At 42.8% G+C, this 23,051-nt stretch overlaps 1 protein-coding gene across 2 annotated transcripts in view; it reads right to left on the bottom strand.

The window, feature by feature from the left end:
- WWP2 (WW domain containing E3 ubiquitin protein ligase 2) overlaps positions 1-23,051 on the bottom strand; it is a 149,854-nt gene that overhangs the window by 106,501 nt on the left and 20,302 nt on the right. For both annotated transcript variants that reach the window (XM_042919825.1, XM_042919826.1), the window contains exons 2-4: positions 17,915-17,999; positions 11,485-11,632; positions 11,020-11,141 (exon numbers count right to left, since the gene is read on the bottom strand). In XM_042919825.1, coding sequence (XP_042775759.1) covers positions 11,020-11,141; positions 11,485-11,632; positions 17,915-17,984 — 340 coding nt within the window. In that variant the 5' untranslated portion in view covers positions 17,985-17,999. The remainder of the gene's footprint in view (positions 1-11,019; positions 11,142-11,484; positions 11,633-17,914; positions 18,000-23,051) is intronic.

Below are 23,051 nucleotides of genomic sequence, written 5' to 3'. Positions count from 1 at the left end.
AACCACCGAAGCTGGGTGATGGGGATCATGTTTGAAAATTCCTCTAACAAAAAGGTTTTTAAAAATCATTATTCAACCCCAGCATCCGGCTTCCACACAGAGATGACTAGAGCTTCCTTTCGAGCCAAACCGGTACTTCGCGTCAAGTCCTCCCTGCAGCCACAGCCAGGTCAACGTCCTTTCAGAAAGTCAGCCAAGGCTGACCCTTATGCAACTGCAGGACTTGAGTAAAGCCCTCGACCACAGCATCCGTCTGCCAGAGGGAGGCATAAAACACCAGCTAGGTTTCCTAGTCAACTTCCAAATCCACCCAGAGGACAACAGGCAACGAATGGAGGAAGGAACTGCGTCTGGTGGAGGAAAAAAACACCAGGCAGGACAAGCGCTACCCATCAAGGCCCTTTCCCAGAAAAAGCTGTTTCGGGAAGACTAGGCCACAGTAAGAGGAGTCACCTAACATACTGTGACCTACCACCCTACGTAATCGTGTTCATAGTATCACACCAATCTGGACATGTCCCCAGCCTAGCGGCTCCCCAAGGAATGCAGGCACCAAGACCCCGGTGCTGAAAATGTCTCATGCTGATGACAGCCTCCCCGCTCCACACCCTCAGGGCTTTCATACTTGTTCAGTCTTAGAACCTTAGAACTCCCCCTGGGAACCAGCTCAGGGCTGCCTCACATTTAGACAAGGGGGTCCTACACCAGGAAATAGGGTCTCTGTCACCATCTTGAGGACTTGAACCTCCCAATCTTTGGGAAGAAAAGTAGCAGAGGAGGGGCGCATGGGTGACTCGGTCCGTTGAGCAGCCAGCTCTTGATTCGGATTAGGTCATGATCTTGTGGTTCGTGGGCTTGAGCCCCACGTGCGGGCTCCACGCTGACAGCGCAGAGCCTGCTTGGGATGCTCTCTCTCTCTGGCCCTCCCCTGCTCACTCTGTCTTGCTCTCTCAAAATAAATGAATAAACTTAAAAAAAAAAAAGTATCAGAGGAGCCAGAATTACTACCACTACTACTGCTGCTGTTACCATGACTTATAGAGTACTTACATGTGTAAGGTACTACTGTTAGCTTACTGAATCTCAAAATAATGTTTTACAGGTGAGGAAACACACACACAGAGAAGTGACTGTCCGACATCACAAAGCTAATGGAATCAGAACTCAAACCCAGGTGGTTGGACTCCAGAGGCTATGTATTCTTTTTTTTATTTTATTTTATTTTTTTTAACGTTTATTTGTTTTTGAGACAGAGAGAGACAAAGCATAAACGGGGGAGGGTCAGAGAGAGGGAGATACAGAATCTGAAACAGGCTCCAGGCTCTGAGCTGTCAGCACAGAGCCCGATGCGGGGCTCGAACTCATGGACTGCGAGATCATGACCTGAGCCGAAGTCGGCTGCTTAACCGACTGAGCCACCCACGCGCCCCGAGGCTACGTATTCTTAACCACTTCTCTATTCAACAGATTTGGAATCACCAGAAACAGAGTTGCTGTAAACAAAGGGCTTTATGAAACACAGCCCTTGTTTTGTGACTCGTCTAAGCCACTGTCATTCCAGATTTGTTTTCCTAAGAAAAAAACAGCTCACCGCCCTCCTACAATCCACATTTTCCATCAGATGTGGATCTGACGTGCCTCACTGCTCATCAACCTAGCCACACACTCGAGGTGCTAAGGTTGGTGCTGGCAAAAGCGGCTGCACGGCAGTGACCGTCATGAATGACCTAAGCCCTGGGCAACAGAGAAAACACCCTCCTGAATCACCCTGGGCTCAAAGAGAAAAATCACAACAGCAGTTACAAACAAGGAGCAGAACGCAGCAACAGGTATGGGTTTACCAGTAGAAAACTGTTGGGCAGTGTCTACTAAAGCTGAAATACATCTACTTGGTGAGCTAAGAGATATATACATACACACACACACACACACACACACACACTCAATACATGCATATATGTGCCTTGCAAAATACATGTATAAGATTGTTCATAGCAGCTTTGTTCATGATGGTCCAACATTGGAAAGAGCCCAAATGTCTGCCAGCAGGAGAATAATCAAAGAAACTGTGGTATAGTCATATAATAGGAACCTTCACCCCAATAAAAAAACCCAAACTAGTATTACCTGCAAAAGCATGTGTGACTCTCACAGACACAATGAGCCAGGCACAAGAAAATGTACTGTATGATTGCACTGATAAAAATTCAAGAATAGGCAAAACTAACGAGTAGTGACAGAAGTCAGAATAGTGGTTATCTCAGGCAAAGGGTTATTGATTGACAGGGACACAGGAATCTTCTGGGGCCCTAGAAATGTTCTGTATCTTGATCTGAGTAGCAATTACACAGATGTGAACAGAGGTAAACATTCACTGAACTATACCACTTAAGGTATGTGCGCTTTTCCTTAAAAGAAAAAAATATGAATACCCACGGGAAAAAAATCAAAGCCAAGTTTAAAGCACGAATGTTTTCATCATTCAACAAGACAAAAATAAATGCCCTATAAGCTTTCAACTCAAAAAGCCATAAATGACCAACTCACTGACTGAACTAAAAAAAAAAAAAAAAAAAATCTATGGCAACTAGTTGAAAAAAGTTAAAGTGAAAAATGAAAAAAACAAAAACAGAAAGGGATGCCTGGGTGGCTGTCGGTTGAGTGTCCAACTTCGGCTCAGGTCATAATCTCACGGTTCATGAGCTCGAGCCTCACATTGGCTTGCTGCTGTCAGCACGGAGCCTGCTTCAGATCCTGTGTCTCCCTCTCTCTGCCCCTCCCCTGTTCTCTCTCTCTCTCTCTCTCAAAAATAAAGTAAACATTTTTTAAAAATGGAAATTAGGGGTGCCTGGGTGGCTTTGTTGGTTGACCATTCAAGTCCTGATTTCGGCTAAGGTCATGGTGTCACGGTTTGTGGGATTGAGACCTGTGTCGAGCTCTGCGCTGGCAATGCGGAACTTCTTAGATTCTCTCCCTCTCCCTCTCTCTCTCTGCACCTCCCCTTGCCTGTTCTCTCTCAAAATAAATAGGTAAACTTTTCAAAATATTAGAAAACATGGTATAACTGAAAATCCAAGTAGTCCTATGAAAAATAAATTAAAAAACAGAAGTTAAAACAAAAATGTTTATGCTAGTCAAGAAAAAATTGGGAACAAATTTGAAAAAACTTTTAAGGGAGAAAAATTAGAAACATTTTTCTTTTAATTTTTTTTTCACATTTATTTTTGAGAGACAATGCAAACAGGGCAGGGGCAGAGAGAGGGAGACACAGAATCCGAAACAGGCTCTAGGCTCCGAGCTGTCAGCACAGAGCCCGATGCGGGCTCGAACCCACGAACCGTGAGCCCATGACCTGAGCTGAAGTTGGACGCTTAACCAACTGAGCCACCCAGGGGCCCCTAGAAACATTTTTTTTTTTTTTTTTTACATTTATTCCGTTTTGAGAGACAGAGAGAGACAGTGTACAAGCGGGGGAGGGGCAGAGAGAGAGGGAGACCCAGAATCCGAAACAGGCTCTAGGCTCCGAGCTGTCAGCACAGAGCCCGATGCGGGCTCGAACCCACGAACCGTGAGCCCATGACCTGAGCTGAAGTTGGACGCTTAACCAACTGAGCCACCCAGGGGCCCCTAGAAACATTTTTTTTTTTTTTTTTACATTTATTCCGTTTTGAGAGACAGAGAGAGACAGTGTACAAGCGGGGGAGGGGCAGAGAGAGAGGGAGACCCAGAATCCGAAGCAGGCTCCAGGCTCCGAACTGTCAGCACAGAGCCTGATGCAGGGCTTGAACCCACAAACCGTGAGATCATGACCTGAGCCGAAGTCAGACACTCAACCGACTGAGCCACCCAGGCACCCCGCCTAGAAACATTTTTAAAATGAGAATGCTACTGGGGCACCTGGGTGGCTCAGTCAGTTGAGCATCTGACTTCAGCTCAGGTCATGATATTGCGGTCCATGAGTTTGAGCCCCACGTCGGGCTCTGTGCTGACAGCTCAGAGCCTGGAGCCTACTTCAGATTCTGTGTCTCCCTCTCTCTCTGCCCCTCTCCCGCTCGTGCTATCTCTCTCTCTCTCTCTCTCTCTCAAAAATAAACATTAAAAAAAATTTTTAATAAATAAATAATAAAATGAGGACGCTACTTAAAATCTTCACACTAATAAATCTGAAAAATCTCATGAAACAATTTTTCTCAGAAAATAATGAATTAACAAAACTGATGCAAGATGAACCAGAAAAGCTGAACAAACCAATCATTATGGGGTAAGAAACTGAAAAAGTCATCAAAGAATTATTTCAGAGAAAGCAGCCAGACCTAGTTGGTTTTACGGGTGAGCTCTTTCCTGCATTCATGGAACAGATAATTCCCAAGTTATAGAGTCTGTTCCCGAAGTTGGAAAGAGCTTTAATTTACTTTATAAAATTAGCTAAGCCTCAATTCCAAAGCTGACAAAAATAGTACAAACTACAGACAAATGCCACTTGTGAATATAAGTGGAAAACCCCCAAATAAAATACTAACAAACCATTCTTAACAAAAGTTTCAAAAAATAATCAAACATGAGCAACAGGGTGTATTCAAGAAATTTTAAGATTGTTACTATTAGGAAATCAATATAAGAAATAGAAAGAAGAAAAATCATTTAACTATCCCAATAGTTACCTAAAAGATATCTGACAACAACAATTCAACAACAAAAAAAACAATGATTAATTATTAAACTGAGGAAAAAAAAAAAAAAAAAGAAAAAGAGCTTACTAACACCCAACTTTACATCCAGAGAAGAGTCATTAGAAGCATGGTTATGAAAAGGCAAGATGCCCACTCCATCACCACTAAAAGAGGAAGCTGTATGCAAAGCAACTAACAAGGAAAAAAAAAAGCATAATTATCTCCTAATATGAGCAAAATTATCAATCTTAGAAATCACATCAAAGTCTACCAAGAAAACCCAAAAGAAGCTATTGAAAACATATACTAAGAATTCAGCTATTGAATGATTATGAAAAAAACAAAACAAAACAAAACCCACACATGCAGAAACTAAGAGTCGTATACAAACAACACTAAGTTAGGAGACCTACTAGGAAAAGATCCCACTGAAAATAAAATCAAAAGGGTTTTTTAAATTTAGAAGTCTGGGGAGCCTGGATGGCTCAGTCAGTTAAGCTTCTGACTTCGGCTCAGGTCATGATCTCACGGTTTGTGAGTTCGAGCCCTGCATCTGGCCCTGCACTGACAGCTCAGAACCTGCAGCTTGCTTCAGATTCTAGGTCTCCCTCTCTTTCTGCCCCTCCCCCACTCGCACTCTGTCTGTCTCCCAAAGATAAACATTAAAATTTTTTTTTTTTTTAATTTAGAAGAGTCTATCTAAAGATAACTTCAAAATGATCTGAGTGAATTTAGAGACACTCTATGTTCCTGGGTAGGAATTATTGGTACAGAAATTCTCCACAAAGGAACTTTACATAGGATAGAATTCCAATAAAATCTGAAGGGATTTGAGGGGAAGAAAGTAGGAAGAAGAGGAGAACCTGACAAAATAATTAAAGTTCAGGTAGTGTTGGGGCACCTGGGTGGCTCATTTGGTTAAGTGTCCCCCTCTTGGTTTTGGCTCAGATCATGATCTCATGGTTCATGAGTTCGAGCCCCTGGTCAGGCTCTGCACTGACAGTGCGGAGCCTACTTGGGATTTTCTCTCCCTCCCCTCTCTCTCTCTCTCTCTCTCTCTCTCTCTCTCTCTCCCTCCGCCCTTTCCTCTCTCGCTTGCTCTCAAATTAAATAAATAAACTTGAAAAATAAATAAATAAAGTTCAGGTGGTACTGTCATATATGCAAAGAAAAGAGGGAGGAAGATTTTGCAAAGGAGAGAAATTCAAATAGTCAGATATTAAAACATGGTAATATTACAACAGTTAAGACAGTGATTGTAAAAGGCTAATAAAACAACAGATGAAATGGAAAATCCCCCAACAGGCCCAAGTGTGTATGTATATATATGTAGACATTGTTTAATATAAGCTGAAGATAAACAACCCAAATCATTGGGGATAATAATCACAGATGGGTTATTCAATAAGTAGTGCTAAATCAATCAGTTAACTATTTGGGAAAAATTAAATTAGATCCTGGGGCACCTGGGTGGCTCAGTTGAGTATCTGACTCTTGGTTTCAGCTCAGGTCATGATCTCCTGCGTTCAAGCCCCAAGTCAGGCTGGCAGCGTGGAGCCTGCTTAGGATTTTCTCAATATCTCTCCTCTCCCCTCCCCTCCCCTCCCCTTCCCTCCCCTCCCCTCTTGTCTTCTCTCTCTCTCCCCCTCTCTCTCTCTGCCCCTCCCCCACTCACAATATCTGTTTCTCTCAAAAATAAACACTCAAAAAGTAAAATAAAATTAGATCCCTATTCACACTGCACACAAAAATAACATCACTTAAAGAATTAAATGTAAAAAAAAAAAATCACAATGAACTAGTAAAAACTAGAGGTGACTATTTACCTGATCTCAGAATGGGAGAAAGCCTTTCATAAAGGAAAAGGCTACAAATACAAAGGGTGACAGATTCAACTACAAGTTTAAAACATCTCTTTGGAAAATAGGGGAAAAAAAATCTACAAAACTAAAATGCAAATGAAAAACTGGAAAGATATTTACAAATTATAAGACAAAGAGTAACAGCCTTAACATATAAAACACCTTCAAAACTAAAAGACAAAAATGCACCCTTTGATATAAAAATGAACAAAGGACGTTACTAAGGCAATAAACACACTCTAAAAATATTCAATCTCCTTCAATAAATCACAGCATCATATAGGTAGAGTGATATTGGGGGAACTTCAGAGACATAACAACCAAATTCAATGAGGAGACCTCGTCCGAATTCAGGTTCAAGCAAACCAACTTGAAAATGACACTTAGAGGGGCGCCTGGGTGGCTCAGTCGGTTGAATGTCCGACTTTGGCTCAGGTCATGATCTCACGATCTGTGGGTTTGAGCCCCACGTCGGGCTCTGTGCTGACAGCTCAGAGCCCAGAGCCCGCTTCAGATTCTGTGTCTCCCTCTCTCTCTAACCCTCCCCCACTAGCACTCTGTCCCTCTCTCTCAAAAATAAAATAAAAATATTAAAAAAAAAGAAAAGAAAAAAGAAAATGACACTTAGAGATAAACAGGTGAAATTGAACAGGGACTGCGCATCAGGTGATCGATCATAAGGAATTCATATCAACATTGCAAGGTGTGATAATAGTGTGGTAATCACAGACAAAAATATCCTTTCTGTTTCCTCTCTGGGCTCAGCCCTAATTTGCAGAGTCATGGCTAAACGCACCAAGAAGGTCAGAATCCTCGGTAAATGGAGGACCCGTGATGGTGCCTCCCACAGGAAAAGGGTGAAGAAGATTGAAATAAGCCAGCATGCCGAGTGCTGTGGCAAAACCAAGATGAAAAGATGAGCTGTGGGGATCTGGCACTGTGGTTCGTACATGAAAACGGAAGCCGGTGACCTGCAAGAGGGCTTCCACCGTCACAGCAGAGTCGGTCGTCAGAAGCCTGAAGGAGCTGAAAGAGCAGTAGAAGCTCCACCTCTTCAAACACTACTAGTCTACGATAAATGGGTTCACGTATGTAACACGATAGAATAACAAGGAAAATATCCTCGTGTTTTACGAGAGGCAGGCTGAAGAATCTAAAATATAACGCTCGAACATCTGTAATTTACTTTGAAATACTACAACCAAAAAGAGAAATAGATGAAGCAAATGTGGCATACCGTTAATTATCAAACAGGCAAAAACAATATACGTGTGTGTGTGTGTGTGTGTGTGCATGCGTGTATATATATTTTTTTAATCAAGCCAATAAAGGCCAAAATGCAACAGAAACTAGCAATCTTAGCTACTGCTGATGGGAGGGTAAACTGGCAGAACTTTTCTGGAGAGTAATTTTGCAATATGTGTCAAATGTCACAAATATGTGAAAAATGTTTAAACCCTGCAAATCCATCTTCAATAATTTTTTTTTAACAGACAGAGTGAGAGAGAGCCAGGGAGAAGGACAGAGGGAGACAAAGAAAGAATCTTAAGCAGACTCCACGCTCCGTGCAGAGTCCAATGCGGGACTCGATCCCGTGACCCTGGGATCATGACCTGAGCCAAAATCAAGCTCAATGAAACGAACCACCCAGCCACCCTCATCTTCAGTAATTTATGACAAGTAAACTATCAACAATGGACATATATATATATATATATTTACATATATTTACCATAGCATTATTTATGACTGTAAGATACTTAAAACTACCCCAGTATCCAAACCTAAATTTCCACACAACCACCTGAGAAACTACCACTAGGCAGTCATCAAAAAGTACATTTTGGAAGAATAATTAAAGCCGCCGTATCAATATATTTTATGGTATAGCAGCTATGGAAAACAGTATACTGGTTCCTCAAAAAATTAAACAAAGAATTACCATATGACGCATCAATTCTGCTTCTCAGGCACAGATCCAAAAGAACTGAAAGCAGGAACTTGAACAGGTATTTGTACGCTCGGATTCATAACAGTACCATTTACAACAGGCAAAAGGTGGGAGCAGCCCAAGTGTTTCTGGACAGGTGGATGGATAACAAAACGTGGTATGCACATAGGACAGAATATTATTTGGCCTTAATAAGAAGGGAGATTCTGATACATGCTACAGCTTGGAGGTGCCTTGAGGACCTTATGCTGAGTCCAGTAAGCCAGATATAAAAGGGCAAATACTGTATGATTTCACCCAATTGAGGTAGCTAGTCAGATGCATAGAAAAAGTAGAACTGTGGGCGGGGTGGAGGGAAGAGGAGAAATGAACTGTGCAGTGGGTAGAGAGTTTGAGTTTAAAGTTCTGAAGATGAGGCACCTGGGTGGCTCAGTCGGTTGTCTGACTTCGGCTCAGGTCATGATCTCACAGTTCAGGGGTTCAAGCCCCTTAGTGGGCTCTCTGCTCTCAGCGCAGAGCCTGCTTCAGATTCTCTGTCTCCCTCTCTCTCTCTGCCCCTCCCCTGCTCATGCGTGCATGTATGCACTCTCTCTCTGTCAAAAATAAACATTTATAAACAAAGTTCTGAAAATGAATGGCAGTGATGCTTGCACAACAAGCGTGTACACAATTGCCACTACACGGCACACTTACAAATGGTTAAGACGGTAAATTTTATGTTACGTGCCTTTTATCACAATTAGAAAAAAATAAGTAAATAAAGATCTACTGAGGGGCACCTGACTGGCTCAGTCAGAAGAGCATGTGGCTCTTGATCCTGTGGTCATAGGTTTGAGCCCCAAGTTGAGTATAGAGATTACAAAATAATAATAATAATAAACAACTTTAGAACAAAAAAAAGAGGGGCACCTGGGTGGCTCAGTCAGTTGGGTGTCTGACTTTGGCTCAGGTCATGATTTCATGGTTCTTGAGTTCAAGCCCCACGTCGGGCTCTGCGCTGATAGCACGGAAACTGCTTGGGATCCTCTCTCTACCTCTCTCTGTCCCCCTCCCCTGCTAGCACACACATGCACTCTTCCTCTCTCAAAAACAAACGTTAAAAAAATGTTTAAATAAAAAAAGATATACTAATACATTTTAAAGAGAAAAAATGTAAAATAATATGTTGTAAAATAATATGTTTTTGTATGGTCACGATCTTGTTTCACGGATGTCTTAAATATATACGTGTGCAACAGGAAAAAAAGGCTCAGAAAAATACATATCAAAATGTTAGCAATTATCACTAAGCACTGTGGTTTACAGGAGAATTTTATTTTCTTTGTACGTCTGTGCGCTTGTGTCTAATTTCCAGTTTTGCTACAATACTTTTACAATCAAAAGCAAAGGTTTGTTGACGGAACAAATGAAGAAGAAAAGAAAGGACACTCATTGGCTGCTGATCCTAACGTGACAATGTCCACAAGTGTATCTCCAAAAGACATGATAAATATAACCCTCCTTGATAATCAAATTATAAAAGGCAGGCTAGAGTTTGAGAAAATAAAGACAGACTCAGAAGAGAAACCATCAGGGAGCTCCCTGCAGAACTAAAATAGAGGCATATTCCTGGTTTTAAGCAATTTCTGAAGCTGCGGCAGGCTCCCCACATCTCTGGGTGCCCGGCAGAAAGGGAAAGACCAGGGGAACCTCAAACACCACTCGAGCAGCCTGTCAGAAAGAAAAGACTCTTGAATCCACGCAGCACTCACCCGGGACTCAACACTCCCCACCCCCACATCCCTCTTAAGCTAACTCCACTTTCAGAAAATATTTTCTAGACAGCAGACATCAAGAGAAAAAGGAGCCTTTCTTTCCATGGAGTTCCCTCCCCACATATGGTACTGCTCTCAATAGAGGCTTTATGAGGGAGGGTCCAGATACCACAGCCACGGGTTATGCCACTGACCACAAGCAGCAATAAATAGACGTTGGGGTTTAGATTTCCATGCAGCAGAGGCACCCTGAATAATTAAGACACAGCTTCCAGCACATTCCAACATCCAGTAAACGTTCACTGAGTGCCTACTAAGCACAAGGCACTACGTGTAACACCATTCCCCCCTCCACACAAACACACAAACACACGCAGCTTCTTTGTTCCATTCAAGGACTCAGACTAGGAAAGTAACGATTTGGGGTGCAGGCATCTGACAGTTTGATTCAAAATGTCACATGTCTCCGGGATTGGGAAAAGAGAGGCAGAGGGAAAGCATTCATCCTTGAGAAAGGATCAAGGGGACACATCACTGCATCCCAGCGCTAGAGCCCGAGGACAAAATAGGCTGAATCCCACAGTGAAGGCAGAGAAGAGCTCTCGCCTTCCTAAAACTCCACGGGCAGCGTCTATGGGGAACAGAGTCCCCACAGCCCCTGGTCCTGGAGGAAACCGCATCACCGGGTCTGTCCGTGGTGTGTGAGAGAAATCCAAGCCTTCTGAATTCTTCTCCCACCCCCCACAGATGAATCATGTCGGCCACCCCGTCATCATACGTACTTTTGCCCCCATTGTTCTTCAGGACATTGGAGAGGTTGACAGAGGCGGTGCCTAGCAGCTCATTTCTCAAAGTATGGCAGCTCCAAACCTTCAAATCTAAATGACTCTGGGCCGTGACATTCCTGGAAAACAAATACTTGATTCATCACATCCAAGCATATTGGTCACTCCTACAGCTGAGAAGAAAACAGATCAACTATACTGCTGACATCTTGGCGGGGGGGACCTCAAACAGGAAGACGCTCACGTACACCCTTTCCCCCACAAAGCTGGCCCTGTAACCATCTAGCTAATAATGAGTGCTCTGTGAGCTCAATGATGTAGAAACACCTGAAGAGAGGCGCCTTGGGTACCAAAGGCAGAAGAGTTTGAGGCCTCACAGGAAACCTGGATCTCCCACAACCCCCTTGGAGAGCCTTCTCTCTTTCTCCCATGTTACTGCGAAGAGAAGGGACTTTCTCTTACAAAATGATGATCTCATTCCAGAGAAGCTCCGAGCTCCCAATTCGCTTCCCAGTCTTCTTGGTCTCACTGGGGAGTCCATCCACTGCCACCTCCACAAATGAGTTAATTCGAGGTTGACGATTATGCACCTTGGGCTTTGCTGACACCACTGGACAGGAAAGAAAAGACAAAGATGAGTCAGAGGGCTCCCAGCTGCCCCCCTGTGGCAGATGTTCTTGCTCTTTTCTGCTGTTACGTTTAAAAAGTAAGTTTTGGTTTCTTTCTGATGATCAACAAATTTTTTTAAAAAATATGAAGCTTAAGAAAAGAAGCACTCTTAACCTGAAAACTCTGGGATAACTATCATTAAGATGTTGGCAAATCCAGACTTTCATCTCTTACGCCCCCAATTCTTTAAGAATTCTTCTCAATTTTAAATGGCTGCAATACGAGCCTTGTACAGACATGCCACAATTTAGTTAACTATTCTTTCAATGCTGAAAAGACTGCTTTCAATTTTTCACTCTGGGAAAATCATCATGAATATATAGATTTGCATGCATTTCCTCCAAATGATCTGAATATTTTTGAAGTTCCCAAAACAGTTTAATTCCTTTGCAAAAAGGATAAACCCACGTAGATGAATATATTCATTTCACCACCATAGCATTGAGTATTAAGGTTTTTTTGTTTTTTGCTTTTTGCAAATCAGATAGATTAAAAAAAAACATATAAATTACGTAAAATTTAATGAGCACTTGTTACAGACACTATGCTGTGCACACGTCATCTAACTCCATCCTTTAAACAAACCCATGGGGCAGGGAATATATCACCACCCCCATCTCAACCAAGAGGAAGCAGGCTTGGGGAAGTTAGGTCATTGCCCCAGAAAACATAGCCAGGGAGCTTCAAACCAGGATGTGCACCCAGGCAACCTGACACCACACCATGCTATACATCGTTACCAGATTCTGCGTACCTGTTCTACTGCTGTTCTTCGATTACTGGTGAGGGTCAATGTTTTTTCTATGTGCTTGTCAGCCATCTGCATTTCCTGTTCTATTTGTATCCTTGATGTGGCAGCATTTCTGATGTTTATTTGGTAGCAGCAAGCCAGGCTAAACAAGTATCCATACACCCAGGGCCAGACAGGTGTCTCTTATGGCACACATCAGCCACAATGGAAACTCCAGGTCACTGGGATGGAACACATCTAAGATGTCCTCTATCCCATGCCCCAAATCAGAGCATAGGACTGGCATTTCTTACCTATGATGGCAAGACTGAGCTCCCTTCCATCAAGATTCCCTTACAGAGCCGTGTAAGGGTCCACAACTTGACAAAGGACAAACCTAACTCTGGATTCTTTTAACAATGCCTGTCTTCTCCCGGCCCAAAAGAACAGGAGAGAGCAAGGCAAACAACGACAACAACAGCAAAAGCTGTGGCTAAGATTCAGAAGCAACAGAAGCAACAAGGGATGGTACTGGGGAAAAAACAGGTTGTGGTGGCGGGAAATGTGGTCCAGAGTAGAAAACCGAAATACTTTTCACACAGACCAAGGTTAACTGAGGCCACCTAGTGGTGTGAGCATAGCTCTGCACCCAGACCCTTAAGGTGGTGGAGCAGGGGGCCAACTAGTTATAATTCTAGTCCTATCATTTTGAGCTGGACAGTTTCTTTGAAATCAACAAGTTCAAGCCCTTCATTTAAAAGTTGGGCAACTAAGGTTCAGAGAGGGGAAATAACATATCCAAAATCACGGAGTCCGAGGCAAAAGCTAAGCTGGGAACCAAGTCTCCCAGCTCCCGGCCAATTCTCTGAACTCTGCCCTGGTGTTTCCTTTTTTGCCCCTCGAGTTTTTTCCCCAAGTATTTTTGTTTGTTTGTTTTGTTTTTGGTTTTCAAAAATACCAAGAATTCCTATAAACCCTTCACCTAAGGGTCACCAAATATTAACTTTTCACTATATTTGCTTTATTATTCTTTCTCTCCCCCGACTCCCTCTCGTACACATTCACATTTGTTTTTGAAACTTTGAGAGTGAGTTTCAGATGCTGTGCCCCCTTTCTTCTAAATACTTCAGTGCATATTTCCAAGAACAAAGACATTTTCTGACAATACCACAGTATAATTATCAACATGGCGAAATTTAACATCCTTTAAAACTATGATCTAACGTACAGACCTTATTTAAATTTTGTTAAATGTCCTATCAATGTCCATTATAGCAAAAGAGAAAAACTTTTTTCCCCCCTGGTCCGTCCAGGACCCAATCTCGGATCACATATTGGTAGTTTTATCTTGAAGTTTTCAGTTTCCGGAAAAGGTGAAAGAACAGGACAACTAATACTTGTATACTGTGCAGCAACTGCCATCTGGCCACCTTTGCTTCTTTCTCTTTCTATGTGTGTGCCTGTGTCAGTGCTATTCAAGAAAATATCAGTGATAAGGGGCACCTGGGTGACCCAGTCGGTTGAGTGTCCAACTTCGGCTCAGGTCACGATCTCATGGTTTACGAGTTCAAGCCCCACATGGGGCTGTCTGCTGTTAGCGCAGAGCCTGCTCCAGATCCTCTGTCTCCCTCCCTCTCTGCTCCTCCCCCACTCGTGCTCACTCTCTCTGTCTCAAAACTAAATAAACATTAAAAAAAAAATCTTCAATGATAAGCAAAAAGTTCTATGCCAGCACAGTCCAATGCAATGCCATGAGATACATGTGGCTACGAAGCCATTAGCATGGCTAGTATGACTGAGGATTTGCATTTTAAATTTAACTTTAATCAATGTAAAAATGTCTACGTGGCTATAGTGGCTATCTTATTGGACAGCACGGGATACAGACATGTGATGTTTATGTCTATATATGTGCATGAGTGTGCATATATCCACAAACTTTTTTGGTAAACCACTTGAAAGTAAGTTGTAGACATCAAGACTGATCAGCCCTAAATACTTCCAGAATGCAATTCATACGAGTAAGGATGTTCTATATGCTGTACACCTGAAACGAACAGAACACAGTAGGTTAACTATACTTCAATTAAAAAAATAATAATAAGGAGGGTCTCCTGGCTGGCTCAGTTGGTAGAACATGCAACCCCTGACCTCAAGGTCATGAGTTTGAGCCCCATGCTGGGCATAGGAAAGAGAAAAAGACATTCTCCCACCTAACCACACCACCATTATTATACCTTAACAAATTTAGTCACTCCTATCATTTGATACTCGTTACATATCCAAATTTCCCCAACTGTTCCAAACATGTTGTTATAGCTGGTTTCCCCCAATCCAGGATCCAACTGAGATGAGCAAATTGCATTTGGTCGCTGGCTCCTTAATCTTTTAAAATCCACAGTGCTCCCCCTTCTTTTTCCATGACAATGCTTTTTAAAGACTTCCACCAGCTCTCTCATTGAATGCACCAAAGCCTGTATTTCTTAAATTGTTTTCCTCGTGGTGAGATTCACATTGAACATTTTTGTCAAGAATACTACACAGGTTACATTGCAAACTTCTCACCATGCACACTAGGTTGTCCTCCTATTGTGGATGCTAAGTTTGATCCCTTGGTTAATGTGGGATCTGTCAGGTGACTCCACTATAAAGATACATTTTCCCCTTTGTAACATATAATTAATCAGGGGGGTGATATTTTGAATGTTTCTTTTTTTTAATGTTTATTTTTATTTTTGAGAGAGAGAGAGAGAGAGAATGAACGGGAGAGGGGCAGAGAGAGGGGGACAGAGGATCCAAAGCAGGCTCAATGCTGATAGCAGTGAGCCCAACGTGGCGCTCAAACTCGCCAACCACAAGATCATGACCTATGCCAAAGTTGGGCACTCAACCAACTGAGCCACCCAGGTGCCTCTGAATGTCTCTTGTTCTTAAAACACAAGCCAAAATAAAGGTCTCAACATACGAGCAGGTTTATCTGGAAAGTTTATTTACTGTTCGATGAAATATAAATGCCAATTTCACATCTTCACATGGGATTTAGCCTTTAAAGTTAACAAACAAGGGAGGAAAAATCACACATGGCCAAAATTATACCCTTGAAAAGCTCTCAGGAAGGCACAAAATAGAGTCTGATAGATGGTCTTTCAGTAGATTCCCAAAGGCCAGTTGAAGCCATGTTGTGCTGTTTTTTAGTATTTAGTTTCTCAGTGCTTCTTAAGTTAAATATCAGATAAAATAGGCCGCTTATTTTTAAGGGCCTTGATATATTTTTAAAATGTATCTTTGGGGCGCCTGGGTGGCTCAGTCAGTTGGGCGGCCGACTTCGGCTCAGGTCATGATCTCGCGGTCCGTGAGTTCGAGCCCCGCATCGGGCTCTGTGCTGACAGCTCAGAGCCTGGAGCCTGTTTCAGATTCTGTGTCTCCCTCTCTCTGACCCTCCCTCTTTCATGCTCTGTCTCTCTCTGTCTCAAAAATAAATAAACGTTAAAAAAAATAAATAAATAAAATGTATCTTAAAACTCTAGGACTGCATTACAGAGAGGCACAAGGGAGGGAACAGCATAGTCACATCTCCCAAATTACACTAGAGGCTCTATCAGTGAAACACAACAGAGGAGGAACCACCCACACCATTTATTTTGTCATTTCTCTTTTTCTCTTTCTCCCTAACCATTTGCCTAAGTGGCATTATACACTCCCTACAGGTTAAATGCACATATAATGAGATGCACCTGTATTATCAAGTTAGCTCTTTCCACACGAGCAAAAAATTTCACAATGAGGAAAGGCAAACAGAGAAAGCTTTACAAGTCACTATGTGTTCCTGAATAATAAGGCCCCAAAACAGGGACTTCATTATGTCACCAGGCTCCATGGACATACTTCTGTTTTAATCTAGGCTTGCTAATTACTAGACAAGGTAGTAAAAGCTAAAGTCGCAAGTTCAAAGCTCTATCAAGTTCACTCTAATGCTTCTCCCCACTCCAAAGACCTAGAACAGCCATGGAGACATCAAGAAAAATGATGAAAATGTATCAAGACTTTTTTTTTTTTAATCCATAAGTAAATAAGAAACAGGCAGAGGACATGGACACACAATCCACAGAAAAGGAAATACAAGTTTCCCTTAAATATATGGTAAGATGCTAAACATCATTTATAACTTAAAGAAATGTGAAATAAAACTATGCTGACAAAGTTATTTTTACTAATCAGACTGGCGAAGAGAAAAAAGGTCTGGCAACACATGGTGTTGGTAAAGATGTAGGGAAATAGCCACTCTCATCCACTGCTAGAAGAATATTCCTTCCAAGGAAGGCAACATGGCTCTCAAAATCACAAAACTACATCCCCTTTGATATGTCTGTATGTGTAATACTACCACAAGAAACTGATAATGTTAGTTTCCTCCAATCAGGGGCACTGAGGAGCGGGAGGAAAGGAAACAACTTTAAAGTATGTGACTAGATTAAATAAATGAGTGACATTTCCATTTCAAAAATAATCATTAAAAAAATGACGACACAATTTTGCCTCCAAATGATTGTGCCTCTGAGAGGCCTGAGTGCTGACACCGAGTGCTGTTTCCCCCGTCCCCAGGCATCTCCCAGGGCTCTTCTGCAGACCTAAGGCTACCAAAGCTACATTCTGTCATTCAAGCAATATTCACTGGCAACCCAATATGTTTCCAGCACTGTTCCAATCACTGCGGTATCAGAAGTAACCAAGACAGACAAATATCCCTGTGTTTGTGGTGTTTATACTCTATTGAAGGAGACAGTTAACGAAGGAAATAAATATATGGACTGTGTTAAATGGTGACAAAGCTAAGAAGAGAAATCTACAGTAGTGAAGGGGACAGATATGAGGGAGGTGGGGGAGGGGGAGGCTGCATCTGGGGGAATCAGGAAGGCCTTTTGAAGAAGGTGACTTTTGAGTAAAGACCTACAGGGGCACTTGGGTGGCTCAGATGGTTAAGCGTCTGACTCCTGGTTTTCGGCTCAGGTCTTGACCTCACGGTTTCATGGGCTTGAGCCCCGCATCAGGCTCCATGCTGACAGTGTGGAGCCTGCTTGGGATTCTCTGTCTTCCAATCTCTCTCTGCCCCTCCCCCAGGCACGCTGTCTCTGTCTCTCTCAAAAATAAACTTAAAAAAAAAAAAAAAAAGAAGTTGGCCCATTAAAAAAAAAAAAAAGACCTCTAGAAAGTAAGGAAGCAAAGCAGGTAGACATCTAGCCCCAAAGTATTTCACTCAGAGGGAACGGCAGATACAAACACTCAGAGGGGGTAGCATGCCCAGTACCTTCAACGGAGAGCAAAGAGGCCAGTGTGGCTATAGCCGAGCACATGTGGAAAAGTAACAAGAGATGAGGAGTGGGAGTGGGGGTGGGGTCATATCATGAGGGGTCTTCAGCTCCCACCGGGCGAGACGGAGAGCCCCTGACGTGTTTAAGACCTCAAAGGGCAAACCCCTCGCACGGCGCCACTCACCTTTCAGAGTAAGTTGAGACTTCTCAAAAGGCAGAGCCACTCCTGTGCGGCTGGAACTGGCAGATGCCATGTCATCACCAGAAAACTGCAAGGCAAGCACAGCAGTAGGTTTGCAGAGTACCTGGTAAGACACTGGGGAACTGTATTAATTTTAATATGTGAATGTAAAGATATGAAGTTCAGAAAATATAAATATCCAAGCAACTTGGTGTTACTTCTGTCACGGTGGCGTTTGGCTTGTAACGACTACGGGCCCAGATGGATCTTGGCTAGCCTAGGAAGGACACAGGACTACTAAACCAACACGTACAGGAGACAGCCTAAGTAACACCTTCAAAAAAAGAGTCACAGTTCAACAATATAAAAAAAAGGGGGGTGGGGGGCTGGGGGGCTCAGTCAGTTGAGCATCCAACTCTTTAACATCAGCTCAGACCATGGTCCCAGGATCGTGGGATTGAGCCCCGCATTGGGCTCATGTGCCAAGTGTGGAGCCTGCTTGGAATTCTTTCTCTTTCCCTCTGCCCTCTCCCCTGCTCACTCGCTCGCTCTCTCTGAGAAAAAAAGAAAAAAAAAGGGAGGCATCCGGTGGCTCAGTTGGTTAAGCATCCGACTCTTGATTTCACATTTCATGAGATCAAGCCCCGCATCAGGCTCAGGGCTGGGCATGGAGCCCACTTGGGATTCTCTGTCCCTCTCCCTCTGCCCCTCTCCCACTCACTCACAAATGCATATGGATGCTCACTCTCTTTCACAATAAATACATTTTTCTAAAAATCCAATTTTTTAACCCATTTTTAATTTTTTAATGTTTATTCATTTCTTGAGCGAGAGAGAGCACAAGCAGGTGAGGGGCAGAGAGAGAGGGGGATAAAGGATCCAAAGTGGGCTCTGTGCTGACAGCAGAGAGCCCCATGCAGAGCTCAAACTCACAAACCATAAGATCATGACCTGAGTCAAAGTCAGACGCTCAACCAACCAAGGTGCCCCAAAGTAAACCAATTTTTTAAATCAGCAAAAGATGTGAATAGACATTTCTTCAAAAAAGATATACAGGGGCACCTGGGTGGCTCAGTCGGTTGAGTATTCAATTTTGGCTCAGGTTATGATCTCATGGTTCTTGAGTTCAAGCCCCACATGGGGGTCTCTGCTGTCAGCGAGGAGCCCACTTTGGATCCTTGGTCTCCCTCTCTCTCTGCCCCTCCCCCACGTGCACACACGCACACGTTCATGCTCTCTCTCGCTCAAAAATAAATAAACATTAAAAGTGTTCAAAAAAAGGGGCTCCTGGGGCACCTGGGTGGCTCAGTCGGTTGAGCGTCTGGCTTTGGCTCAGGTCATGATCTCACGGTTCGTGAGTCTGAACCCCACATAAGGCTCTGGGCTGACAGCTCAGAGCCTGGAGCCTGCTTCGGATTCTGTGTCTCCCTCTCTCTGCCCCTCCTCCACTTGCACTGTATGTCTCTCTCTCTCTCAAAAATAAACATCAAAAAAAATTTTTTTAATTAAAAAAAAAGTGTTCAAAAAAAGGATATACAAATGGCCAAAAAGCACATGTGGGGTGTGCTTCACTACCTCACTCCATCTTGGCTAGAGGTATAAGTCTATCTTGCATTTGGAATGGATCTCTTAATCGTATATGATTTTGTAATAGCATCCTTTGTCATTTGAAAAATATTGGTTCACTGAGCTATGTAGATATTCCAAATGTTGACACATTTCATTATACACTATCCAAAAACAGCACATTTGTGAAATGTCACCAGTGATATCATCAGACAGATCTTTAAGTATTGGGAAACTGTCAAGCTCTTAGTGGTAGATATGTGTTCCAAATTTCTACTTTTCGCTTCAAAACTCATATTTTATCATTGGCAACAAATGCTGTGAGCTGTTTTCCTTCAAGTGACAGGCTCACTTCATTCATCTTCACGAAAATGTCTGCCAAACATCCAAATCTAGTAACTTCAGTTAAGTGAAAATAGTATTTCACAAAAAAAGCAACGAACTCAGCTCTCAATTCAAACACTCACAAAAGTGCTTTTTCTCAAGGCAACCATTATGGTTCAGAACGCAGAAGCGCCTTGAGCATAGTTTCCATTTCATCAAAGAGAATATTAAAAAAGACATGCATACGAGTCAAGACTTAATAAAATTAGTAACTTTTACTGCTCCATCAAGTACATTCTTAAGTGCAACTAACTGTTTTCTTCTCTTTCACCCAGTACGCCACACTGAGGAATGCGGTGACAACAGCTGAGAGGCGTGCCACTGCCCGGATTCAAGCTACGGCAACAACAGCTCTACCCACCTTTGCTTTTGCACCATCCGTGCATATGTGATCACAGAGGAAAGAGGCAAAGAAAGTTGTTATGAAAACAATTTTGATCTTGCAAAACCCTGTAACTCTCAAGGGGCCGCCAGAGGTAGAAGGACCACCCCTGAGAACTGCTACTGCAAAAACACTGTGAAATTCCTATTCTATTCAACATCATTAATACCTTCTCTCATTGTTTCTGATCTCTCCTCCGAACTTCCAATCCTGAAGAGCTGTTCAGCCTTAAAACAATGCATGACTCCAAGAATGGAAGCCCTTTACGTGAGGATGAAATGTGGCCACTGTGAAGTCACAATGATTTTGACATTTTCCATAGCTAAGGTCAAATCATTTTGTGCCTCAAGATGTTAGCCCAAAACAAAATAATCTGCCTTATTTGTAAGATATATCTCGTCCAAAAAATTTGTAAGTGATTAGTTTTTTGTTTTTTGGGTTTTTTTTCTGGACTGGTCTGTAACAAGCATTTTACTGCAATCTTGCATATGGAACAGCAGTGGAATCCCCTGAAAAGTTCCAGGGAGCATATGGCAATATGATACTGGAATGGTGGAATATGGGAACACAATACTGAAACTACCCTTATCGAGTTCTCAAGACTAGAGCTCCATGTTATTAAATCTGGTAGTGAATTCTCAGTCCTCATCTCACGTGACCAGCTGGCAGCCTCTGACATGATGGATCCATCACTCTCTTCCTTGACATGCTTCCTTCCCTTGGTTCCAGAAGTCACACCTGCCTGATTTTCCACCCGCCTGGCCTGCTGCTCCTGCTCAACCCCTTTGCGGACTCCTTTTCCCCACCTCACCCTCTAACATAAGGGTGTCCCAGGGCTCAGGCGTTACCCATCTGCTGGTTATTTCACTGATCTCATTGCTTTAAATACCATCTATTTGTTGAGCGTCCCACATTGGTATGTATGGTACAAACCTCACCCTCGAACCTCAGACCCTCTGTCTACTGGCAAAACCGATCTTCTGATATCCTCCCTTCCCCCACGAATGTGCTTCTCAGCCTTCTGCATCTCAGTTAATGACAACTCCTTCCAACCAGTGGCTCAGGCCAAAATCCTGGGGCTCATCCCTGCTTCTCCTTTCCTCCTCCCACCCCACATCAATCCGTCAATAATGCCTGTTGGTTCTACCACTAAAATATTCCCAGGTTCAAATATTTCTCTCCACCTCTGCTGTCAGTGTCTTGGTCCAAAGCCCGGTGATCTCTTACCCAGATTGTTGTTTCTCCCTTCACCCCCTTCAATCTAATCTCTACACTCAGCAGATTGATTTTTTTTTTTTAATATGTACGTCAGATTATACCACTCTGCTATTCAAAACCACCCAGTGGCTTCTCATCCACCTCAGAGCAAAAGCCAAAGTCCTGAAAATGGAGGTCCTGTGTAATACAGTCCATACCCCTCTCTGACCTCATCCCTTTTCTCTCCCCACTTATTCCCTCCTCTCAAGCTACTACACAAGCCTCCTCACTGTTCCTTGAACATGCCAGATATGCTCCCCTCTTAGACTCCCACCTTTTCCATCTAGAATGTTCTTTCCCCAGTAGTCCACATACATGGTTTATTCCTTCATTACCTCAGGCATTTACTCAAATGTCACTTTTTTTTTTTTTAATATTTCTTTTTGAGAGACAGCACACACACACACACACACACACGAGCAGGGAGGGGAGAGAGAGGGACCGAGACAGAAATCAGAGGCGAGCTCAATGCGGGCTTCAAACTCATGATCCGTGAGATCATGACCTGAGCTGACGTTGGACGCTTAACCAACTGCGCCACCAGGTGCCCCTCAAATGTCACTTTCTTAAGAGGTGTTCCCAGACCACCCTATTAACCCTACCTCTCCACACACATTTGGACCCATCCTTCCTTATTTTACTCTTCCTCCCTAGCATTTATCACTGACATGATTAATATCGTATTGATTTATTTTATTTATTGTCTCTCTCTACCCAGCCCCCCCCCCAGAATGTAAGCTGCGTGAAGGCTGAGATGTGTGTCCCATCTGTCAGCCCTGTAGCCCGACTATCTAGAATGGTCCCTGCCCCATAACTGGAACTCCAGAAATGTTTCCTGAAAGAATGAATTTGAACATCATTTTCTGAAATTTAAAAGAATGATGTTGTGATTCCCCAGTCTGAATTTGTTTGGGAAAAGCAATAAAAAGATCAACTCTTTGGGGCGCTGAGTGGTTCAGTGGGTTAAGCTTCCAACTCTTGATTTCAGTTCGGGAGTCACAATCTCACAGTTCGTGAGTTGGAGCCCCACACAGGGCTCTGTGCTGACAGTGTGGAGCCTGCTTGGGAATCTCTCCTCTCTCTGTCCCTCTGCTGTTCGCTAGCGCATGTGCTCTCTCTCTCTCTCTCTCAAAATAAATTAATAAACTTAAAAAAAAAAAATGAAGTCTCTTTCTACCTAGCAGATTAGCAAGAGATTGGAAGTCTGACAATAAGTGCTGATGAAAAGCCTTATACACTTTTGGGGGCATATTAGATGGTACCTGCCAGCTCCATAAAGTTAAAGATGCGTATATAGTGCACCTCCCAAGATTCCATTCCTACATATCTGCCAAGAGAAAATCTTCTAACACACGCTGAAGAAGCCATATTCAAAGACATTAGTCACAACGTTTCTAGTAGTAAAAATTTGTAAACAATGTCCATCAATGGGGGAATGAGTAAACTGTGATACATTTATAAAATGGAATACTATGTAGTGCTTGAAATATATGAATTCAATCTTCATGTACAAATCCCAAATTATAATGCTAAAAGGAAAAAAAAAAAAAA

Source organism: Panthera leo, chromosome E2 (genome assembly GCF_018350215.1).
Source record: "Panthera leo isolate Ple1 chromosome E2, P.leo_Ple1_pat1.1, whole genome shotgun sequence".
NCBI classification, from domain to species: Eukaryota; Metazoa; Chordata; class Mammalia; order Carnivora; family Felidae; genus Panthera; species Panthera leo.
This window is presented reverse-complemented; position numbering and strand designations above follow the sequence as displayed.